This window comes from Coccinella septempunctata, chromosome 4 (genome assembly GCF_907165205.1).
Source record: "Coccinella septempunctata chromosome 4, icCocSept1.1, whole genome shotgun sequence".
Taxonomy (NCBI): Eukaryota; Metazoa; Arthropoda; class Insecta; order Coleoptera; family Coccinellidae; genus Coccinella; species Coccinella septempunctata.
The window spans coordinates 1,365,206-1,374,760 of NC_058192.1; the positions used below are offsets into that span (position 1 = coordinate 1,365,206).

The following is a 9,555-nucleotide window of genomic DNA, read 5'->3' on the forward strand; positions in this document are numbered from 1 at the left end:
ATATGTAATCATAGTATGGGTTTTTATAGGTATAAAAATATATTTTTCTGAGCCTTTGAAGATGAGGTCTCTAATTTTCTTGGCGACTAGAAAATTGGAAGATCGGAATTTGAACAGATAGACGTCTTTAAAACGTTTCCCCCACTTTTATTCGCCTGAATCAAGAATTAACAAATATCGATGATCTACTCCATGAAAAAAATCAAGCTGCATCCAAAGCATAGGCCAGGAACAAACAGAACAAACAATCCACATAATTTTTCAGGTCCGACTGTGGCACCGCCTCTATGACGACCTTATCCTTCACGTAAAACGCACCGGCCGCGTAAATTCCAGCAGCCGCAATGCCGAGCACGCAACCGCACAATATCGATGCGGCTATCAAGGAAATGAGGGATCCTAATATGACGTATTCCAGGGTTTTTTTGTAATCCTTGTTGGAGATGTAGAGTGCTATAGGCGTGAAGGGGAGCAGCATCTGGAGGACCACCACTTCCATCCTGACCCTTTCTTTTTCCCACATTTCTGCTGCCGCAAATGACAGGACGAAGGCGTCTGCGAATATTTCCACGTATTTTTGAACTTCTCCCATTACTTCTGGCATCGTTGCCGCATCTGAAAATATCATATGAATGAGAAACAATACAAGATGTACCCATTTACAAAAGCGTTCTCGGAATTAAACAGAAATCCAGAAAAATGAATAGAATAACTCACCATACGTTCTCCATGCGCCCAAGAAGGCACAAAATCCAATAATTATAAAAGATAATGTTCCTATTTCACTCTGGGCCGTTACCACATGATCCATAAAACAATACAGACTCATCAAAAATAGACAAATAAATGAGATTAGGGTGAAATATTTGGGTTCCATTTCGAATTTAGTTGAACACTTTACTTCTTCCAATTCATTTGAAATGACACAGGAATTTTCAACAGTAATTTTGATTTGATGGAATGTCGTGATTGTTCTATGAATATAAATGTCCGATAAATGTACATAATGAGTTATAAACTGTGCATTTCTATTATTTCTTCCTCACAGTTTGTCATATTCCACCAATTTTCTTGTATTTTCGAGAATATCCCTCGATATTTGAATTTATTGGAACTAACATTACAGGATTTTCATTTTATGTTATGATCTATGCACCGATGCACGTGTTTCGGTATTATCGCGCATCTTCAGGTAGTGAAGTTAACGTATTAGCAAAAAAATTGCAGTGCATCGAATATTTATTTTATTAATTTATTTTTAATGAAAAATCTTGTAATTGAATCTACATTAGTTCGGCTGTGAATGGTCATTAAGTACAAGTCTCTACTTATTTTCCACCCTAGATGAAAAGTGGCAGCCTGTTTATTTTTATTCTAAATTGCCAAGGGTTAAATCCCCAGAAACACACAAGCTGAAAGCATATTTCTCACGTTTTCATTTGCAACCCCCCTAGCCCAATGGTTGGCGACGCCTTTGGTTCCACAATTTTCCAGTTTTATGAAAAAAGCATTTTTGGTGAAAAAATTTCAATTTATTTGGGAAATGAAAGACATATAATGGCAGCAATAATTTAATGTAAATTATTTCTCAAAAATATATGCGTATTGGAGTTACAACATTCGATATGTTACCCTTAAAGTATAGTCAATTATTTAATATATTATTAATATCCACCAACGGCTCTCAAAGCGAAGTAAGAAAAGAAACATAGCTCGTAATTTATCAGATCTGTGACAGGAATATCTCTAATAGATCCCTGATCTTTAGCATATAAATATCCAAATAGGTAAGACACTGCTGCAGCTGCACCCCAGTAATTACTTGTCATAGCAGATACAAATATTATAGATACACCATTAAAAGCCATTACACCTTTTTCTATGTTATTATAATCTTTCTCCAAGAAAAAGAGTGTTAGTGGGATGATTGGTAATAATAATTCACCCCAGCAAAATTGGGGGAAATATGGACTGCTTCTCCAAATCTCAACCCCAACTGCCCCAATGCATAACATTTCTTGGCACATCGACGTTTTAGCATATATAGATTTGGCTGTATCTCCAGCCTCCGGATTTCCTGCAGATAATAATAAGTATTATATTAGACAGAACTGTCATGTATGAAAAAAACCATTTTTCACACTTTATATTATAAACAAGTAATTCACTCACCCCATCTCCACAAGCCTAATAGTGAATTTGTTGCTATCAACCCATAGCAAACGATTCCCATATCTGAGGTGTGTTTTAAAAGACAGTATATACTTGTCCCAGCTAGAACTGCATGTGATAGAGCAGTGAAGTAGTTATGATCACCCATGATTCTTAATTTATGATTGTGAGTTCTATATCATCAATAATTTTGTTATGAGAACTGAAAATTTTGTTAATTCATTGCCAAAAATTGAAAGACAGGTTTGTCAATGACATAATCAGGAAGTAAACGTTCAGTTGTTTCTTAAGGTAGCTACAATGGTTTTTTTTAAATTGCTAAAATAAAAGTGTCGGTTTCTAGAATGTTTTGTTGTTGGGGTTGAATACACTTCCTTCAATTAATGAAACTTGAAAAGGAGACATTCAATACGGGAGTTTTAATGGAAGTACAATTATTTTAAGGGAAGAGAAATGGGGATTGGGCAGAGACAGTCTCTGGGATGGGATGGGATATTTAAAGATCTCTACGGGGTCTACATGAATCTTTTTGGGCTTTTGAGGTTAGAAAATTGTTTTGAAATTTGATGAAGAAAGATATCTTCCAAATATGTCAATTTGATCGTGGATGCTGTCTAATATCTGGTATTTCAAAATGATATTAACATATTCTTGAAAGTAGTTAGCGACAATAATTATAATAAATCCAATGCATTGATATAAAATCTAACAAAATATTTTTGGTTTGATTTCTTGTCGGGAATCTTCAATGTCAATTGGAACGCACCATAAATTGACGTTTGGTTTGGACCATAGAGAAAGGTGTCTCTGGTTTGGACATAACCTTAAAAATATTCAAAGATATTTTTTCCTTGATTTCTGTAATTTAACTTCCTGTAAAGTGATTATTCATACGTAAAATAATTATTGACTATGCTATAAACGAAAGGCGTCAAGTTCGCATAATATAAATCCGTTAATATATTTATCTTGAAATGCCTGAATGCAATAGAAATGAAGAGATGTACCGAAACAGAATTATCTTGGCCCCCATGGTACGAGTGGGTACTCTTCCAATGAGAATTTTGTCTTTGAGATATGGAGCAGACCTTGTGTATACCGAAGAGTTGATCGACTGGAAGTTTTTGAAATCAGTTCGAGTAGAAAACCGTAAGCAATTGTCAACTCGCCATATGCTTCTCTCTGTATTCTATATTTGCAGAGATATTACAAACTGTTGATTTCATCGACCCAACGGATGGAACAATCATCTTCAGAACATGTAATACAGAGAAAAAAAAAGTTATTGTGCAGCTAGGCACTTGCGACCCAGAACGAGCACTCAAAGTTGCCAAGATGATGTAATTTAGTAAATTTCTAGGTTTTGGGAATGTCCATAAATATAATTGAATATTTATTTCAGTGAAAATGATGTTGCAGGAATTGACATTAACATGGGATGCCCCAAAGAGTTTTCATTAAAAGGAGGAATGGGTGCAGCCCTCTTAACACAGCCTGAAAGAGCCAAAAATATTTTAAAAACATTGGTTGATAATGTTTCCATTCCAATTACTTGCAAAATAAGAGTTTTTGAAAGTGTCGAAGAAACTGTGAAGTTAGTTAATGAACTGGTTTCTACTGGAATTTCTGCTATAGCTATTCATGGGAGGACAAAGACTGAAAGACCTCAACATTTTAATAGAAATGAAACGATTAAAATAATCGCACAAAGGGTGAACATTCCTGTGATAGCCAAGTAAGTTTTTTCTTTATTGGAGAGCTTCAAGTTGATTTTTGTCATTCATTTCAGTGGGGGCTCTAGAGAAATAGAAAAATATGAAGATATTCATAAATTTAAGGAGGCATGTGGAGTATCTAGTGTAATGATAGCAAGGGCAGCTGAAGGTAATTGTTCAATATTCAGCAAAGAGGGCAAAAAACCACTTGATGATGTTATCATTGAGTACCTGAGATTATGTATAGAATATGACAATTCCCCAAGTAATACAAAGTACTGTGTCCAAAATATGTTGAAGGAATTACAAGAGACTCCCAGGGGAAAGAAATTTTTAGAGTGTCAGACTCTAGAACAAATTTGGTATGAAAATTTGTAGTTATTAGGTGAAAGAATGTTTTATGTTCTTAATTTTTGCAGTGCTATTTGGGATCTAGGTGGTTATTGTCGCAAAAAACAATTAGAATTCCAGAATAAGGGGATGATTGGCAGGAGAGAAGTTTGTCCAGATATGTTTTCCCCTGCTAGGAAAAAAATTAAGACTTCATGTGATGATATCACAGAACATAAATGTGCATTCATTAGAGTAAATTATTCGAGTGATCCAGAATTACCTAAATCAAAATTAATTGCGCACTGTAATAAACTTAAAGTGAAACTACCTAAATATGAAACGATTAGCAAAGATAAACTATTTCGGTCAATTGTCACATTCCAAGGAAAAAAATATTCCTCAAATTACTGGTGAGCGATATAGTTATGAGATCAATATGAAGATAAATCGTCATGAAAAAAATTTTAGGGAAAAGAATAAACGTTTCGCGGAACAAGGGGCAGCATTGGCGTGTATTTACTCGATAGGTCTAGTTGATAAAAAAGAATTGGTAGAAAATGGGAGTATCTTAGAATGAAAATTGTATGAGGAAACAAATCATTGGCTTATATACTACCACGAATTTTGCTGGAGCATCTGGACATTGGAGGAGGACGAAATAGTTGAGGATCGATCATTCTGAAAACAGAATGTAATTATCCAAAGAGAAGAATAAACAATTATTGAAAAAAATCTTGTTTCTTTTATTCCTGTGTCACAAAATCCCCAATCTACTTTGGTTGTTTCTTGAAAAAAGTTTATGAGAATAGGTCGATGAAACATAAAATTTTTTGTGGTAGAACTAAATTCAAATTTTGAAGGGATACGCGAAGATTTTCTCGATAATAATTCGAAGGTAGTGCCATCTAACATGTCAACTACTCAACAGGAAACAATGGTAACTTCCTCACGAATCATAGAGGGCACTAGATAAGGTTAGCAAATCTGAAGATTTAACTCAAATGCGGGATGATGATTTGAAAATTAGTTTGCATAACATTGAGTTTTCTCACATATCGAAGTTATCCTTCTTCTTTCAAAATAGTTCCCGTATTCGAAGATATGATATATTTTCAGCTTAGATTTTGCCATCTAGCGAGATTAAGAAGAAGGAACAGATTAAAAAAGTTCACTGTAATTGCATTCACAATTATCTGTTCTCGATGTTTTCTGTTCTACTATAGAGAGGTCCAAAGTTTCCATATACAAAATATATTTGAATATTCTACGACGATCATTCAATTCAGTTCTTTAGAATGTAATATTATACAGCTGAAATATTTTATATTTGAACGAGAGCTCCCTCTAGCGTCGTTGTTTGTAAAGCAGCTTAATATTTCCGAAACTGTACTAAGGACTAGGGAGTATTTGACTCGATTCCCTATCTATTCTTGTGGAATGAAACAATTTTCATCATATTACCTGTCAGATAAACAACCCTTGACATTCGTCAAAATAATCGGGCAAAGACATGATGTTTCAAAATTTCAAGTAAAGTTAAATACACAAAGTTAAACACAATACACTACCGGACATGGCTAAGGGTATTCTTGGTGATACACCCCAGGAATTCACTGAAGATAGATTTGAAGAAACCACCAGGGTCGAAAACACTCCTAGTATCAAACTGAGGGTGATAGCTTCCTACGTTATCCTCACCTTACTTTCAGCATACGTAATATACGACTATCGAATCAGGCCTGATTGTATATGCCGACCAAGACCCTATGTTTTTGCTATATCAGCATTTGGAATAACAGGCCTATACGGACTTTTAGGAGTATTGAATAGAAGTGAGTATTTTTGAGGAAGGAATGAGCGGTTTCTTAGGTTGATGGGATGTTTCTCTGACCCACCTTTTTGAAGGGCTCTAAAATAACAATTATGCCATAAGAAATCGCTCATATTTCGAAGTAATGCTTCTACGTATTTGAAAATTTAATTAAAAACATTCCGGTGGGGCATATTTTATTCAAGGGAAACTTCGATTTTAGTGAACAATAAACCCTGTACTGCTAAAGGCTTCAATAGCTTAGTATACATGCTCGAAATGTCCATTGTTCTACCTTTATTCGCGTCGGAAGTATGGGCTTTGGAGAAGATGTTCAAGCAGTATCCAGACATGGTGCATCTCCACGCAGCAACAGCAGTTCCAGGACTTGCAAACTACTTCTTTCAGAACGAACAAAAACCGTGGATGATGGACGCTTCGATCGCATACAGTTTTTCCACGCTTACCTATCTGGGCCTCGCTCATGGCGTCATTTGGGTGGCCCTTGCAGCAGTTATGTACACTCTGGCTTATTTGTACGCCGAAAGATCCCAATTTATGCCGAGAATGGACTTCATACACGACGAAGAAATAATTAACTATTGCCTCAGTGCTTTCGTGCTCTTTTCGAAACAGTACTTATGTTGAGATGTTCTGATGAGATTCATATGTAGAATGGGACAATAAAGTTTCATTGGAATATGGTGCAGTTTAATTATTTCTTTGCTCGTTTTGATGTTCCAAACTTCATTCCTTTAGCGTCTAAATCTGAGTTTTCGATCAGTAATTGTGGGTAGTTAATAATTACCGATATAAAACATTCTATATCTCGGAATCTGATTGCCAGATAACGCCCAAATTTCGCAACAACCTGGAGAAGGTTCATTCAGAGCCGAGTACTAGTTTTCAACCTGATCAGTAGAGTATTTTCGAGAATATTAAAAAAATAATCTTTCTCTGGTGGCCAACCAGCTTTGGACGGGTTAAGTATCTGGGTGGGAGACCGCCCTGGATAAGAATTTGAACAAGCGCTCTTGACTTCACGTCGGTACTCTCAATACAGTGATTTCTTGAATTTTCCAAGCAAATTCAGCACTTTCCTTTTTTGTAGTCTTCCCTGAACTGAAATGGATGTACGAGATACTGGATGGCATGGAAGTCCTTCTATTTTCCGTTTTTCTGCCATACATAGCTGCCGAATTGTGGACGATGAACAAATTCTTCAAATGCTATAAATTTATCCCGAATATTCTGGCGAGTGCTGGACTTCCATCGGTAGATTACTATTACTTTTTCCATAAACCTCTTTATGTCTATATGGAAGCGGCTATGGTTATCGAAACATTAACTCTGTACAGCTTTATGGCCTATATGACCAACATGAAATATTATGTTGCAACGGCATTGACGATGTACGGGGCCTATTTTACTAAAATGAGATTCAACAAGATGCCAGTTCCAGAATGTTGGATGACGAAGACTGAGACAATTAATTATACCCTTTCTGCATGTATTTTGTGCGCTTCTATTTCCATGATATGAGAGGAAACAGAGATATTATAGGTACTAAATGATTAAAGAAAATAATACAACTAAATACTTAAATGAATATCATTTCAGCATAATTTTTCGAAAGTTAACTTTCGAGACGTCAGAAAAATCATCGTCCATCTAAATGTGATACCTACATATTCTAAAAGAGGAACAAATAAACGGGTATATCCACCATTAATTTAAACCCTGTATATTTCGGTGCCATTCTAAATTCAATCTGCCAGAAACGGTTCTCCAAAATGAGACACCAGTATAGCAAATTCTGCCCGTTTCATTGTTATGCAAACGAGTGTTTTCCCAGTTTATTATGACATCAACACAATGAACGTATGTCAAAGAGATAGAGGCTTGAAATCTATTATTTGTTCAGATAATGCCCCTCTTGAAATGAGCCTTCCCATTGGACATTGATCCCTGTATCCAATTTGAACGCCAATGGCCTTTTTCAGAGGGGATTTTTTGTATGCTCAGACAGAATCATTCCGGTTGTAGGAATCACTATGAATTCGACGGAAATCTTCAAAAGGAACGTTATTCGATGACAGGGAGAAAGATTCATAAATATTCGAATGGTATTTTTCTGTTCAGCTTTTCAATAAAGTAATAGATATCTCAAATTTCATAAAGACTATAGCTGTACTTAGAATTTTGTTTAAAATACGCAGTTGATTGAACGAAACATAGCTGTGGAGTGAATTTTACAAAACCTACAAGAAATTTTATCAATGCATCAGAGGTTTCCTCCATTACTTTCTAAAATTCGATGTGCACGAATTGAAAAAATAATCCATACGATAGTTAGTTTTAGAATCTTAAGGTTAATTGTGAATTAGGTTCGTAGAGCTCAAAAAACCAGCATTTTCAGTTCTTTCAACGGTTAAAACACCTGATTCTTTTCAATTTTTTATTAAAAGCCGAGTTCCTTGAAAGGAAAATCGCTTTTCTTCCTGGTTTCGTCCACACAATTCGGACAAATCGATCCAAGGGAACAGAGGGTGAAAAAAATGAGCAGAACATTAGATATTTTCACTTTTCCTCTGAAGTGCATACAATAGGCCAGATAAAACAAGAGACTTCCAGCTACAACCAGATAATCCCTAGTGCTGTATCCTACGTATGCTGTGCACACACAGCAATATACCAAACAGAGTTCTACGAGATCAATTCTGATCACTCCAAGCATGATGAATGAGAAGAAAGGTAGTACTCCCAGCAGACAGGGGACGTAGACCAGTTCTTGTTGCTTCGGGAAGAGATTCTTCTGAATCCACATCTCAGTTGTGAGAAATGGCAGGACCAAAGATATTTCAGCCGCGTAAAAAATCACCTGGACGTGGTCCAAACCAGAGGTCACTGAAAAAAAGGAGAAAATAATGATTCCGTTGTGAAAACCTTTGTATTTGCCTGAAATTCTTGATTTAGGCATTGCTGAAGCCTTCAGAAAAAGCATTTCTAATACCTACAACTTTGCCATCATGGTATAGCTCCTTTTTTGTTAACATATACCTACGTTTATCCAGTTTTCGAATCGAAAGTTGATCAAATTGCTGATGGCCTTTTCTGAGAGCTGTTTGCCAAATTTCCAGTTTTTTCGCTGCTGAGAATATTGGGAAGGCTCTCCTTTAATACTTATTTTTATTACCTGCACTTATGGCTCCTCCAATGCCATAAATACCATTGATTATGAATAATCCATAAGCGAAACTTCTAGCTTCTGTGCCAACGAAACTGACGTAAATGTTGAGGCAATTGAGGGAAATGAATGCTACCGCTAAATAACTCAGACAAAGGAGGATTTCATCTAAGAAAGAAACCATATTAAATTTACTGAAAATTTCTTCACATTTTTACGTGATTTGTTTCTGTTTATGCATGTCAAATTGACATGCCTTTCTGAGTATTTTCTTCTTTTTCTTACATATGTCCACGCTACCAAGACAATTCAGATAAGGATTTCTTGCGAATAAATAA

General features: G+C 35.7%; 5 protein-coding genes across 6 annotated transcripts; 2 read left to right on the forward strand and 3 right to left on the reverse strand.

The window, feature by feature from the left end:
- Nucleotides 1-126: 126 nt before the first annotated feature.
- Nucleotides 127-976, reverse strand: LOC123311110. Its single transcript, XM_044894892.1, has 2 exons — nucleotides 718-976; nucleotides 127-615 (listed from the first exon to the last, which is right to left on the reverse strand). The coding sequence occupies exons 1-2, from the start codon at nucleotides 875-877 to the stop codon at nucleotides 203-205; spliced, it is 573 nt and encodes a 190-aa protein (XP_044750827.1). The 5' UTR covers nucleotides 878-976; the 3' UTR covers nucleotides 127-202.
- Nucleotides 977-1,557: 581 nt separating this feature from the next.
- LOC123311111 lies at nucleotides 1,558-2,739 on the reverse strand. Its single transcript, XM_044894893.1, has 2 exons — nucleotides 2,173-2,739; nucleotides 1,558-2,077 (listed from the first exon to the last, which is right to left on the reverse strand). Exons 1-2 carry the CDS (start codon nucleotides 2,318-2,320, stop codon nucleotides 1,665-1,667), a joined length of 561 nt encoding a protein of 186 aa, XP_044750828.1. The 5' UTR covers nucleotides 2,321-2,739; the 3' UTR covers nucleotides 1,558-1,664.
- Nucleotides 2,740-2,986: 247 nt separating this feature from the next.
- LOC123311109 (tRNA-dihydrouridine(20) synthase [NAD(P)+]-like) lies at nucleotides 2,987-4,879 on the forward strand. Its single transcript, XM_044894891.1, has 6 exons — nucleotides 2,987-3,321; nucleotides 3,374-3,512; nucleotides 3,575-3,907; nucleotides 3,962-4,249; nucleotides 4,307-4,630; nucleotides 4,689-4,879. The coding sequence occupies exons 1-6, from the start codon at nucleotides 3,147-3,149 to the stop codon at nucleotides 4,795-4,797; spliced, it is 1,368 nt and encodes a 455-aa protein (XP_044750826.1). The 5' UTR covers nucleotides 2,987-3,146; the 3' UTR covers nucleotides 4,798-4,879.
- Nucleotides 4,880-5,696: 817 nt separating this feature from the next.
- On the forward strand, nucleotides 5,697-7,623 carry LOC123311582. 2 transcript variants are annotated; one of them, XM_044895627.1, is made up of 2 exons: nucleotides 5,697-6,052; nucleotides 7,142-7,623. In XM_044895627.1, exons 1-2 carry the CDS (start codon nucleotides 5,794-5,796, stop codon nucleotides 7,570-7,572), a joined length of 690 nt encoding a protein of 229 aa, XP_044751562.1. In that variant the 5' UTR covers nucleotides 5,697-5,793; the 3' UTR covers nucleotides 7,573-7,623. The 2 variants fall into 2 exon arrangements, with proteins under 2 accessions (XP_044751562.1, XP_044751563.1); XM_044895628.1 differs by lacking the exon at nucleotides 7,142-7,623 and adding an exon at nucleotides 6,254-6,732.
- Nucleotides 7,624-8,474: 851 nt separating this feature from the next.
- Nucleotides 8,475-9,474, reverse strand: LOC123312009. The gene is made up of 2 exons (XM_044896179.1): nucleotides 9,227-9,474; nucleotides 8,475-8,937 (listed from the first exon to the last, which is right to left on the reverse strand). The coding sequence occupies exons 1-2, from the start codon at nucleotides 9,399-9,401 to the stop codon at nucleotides 8,492-8,494; spliced, it is 621 nt and encodes a 206-aa protein (XP_044752114.1). The 5' UTR covers nucleotides 9,402-9,474; the 3' UTR covers nucleotides 8,475-8,491.
- Nucleotides 9,475-9,555: the final 81 nt, after the last annotated feature.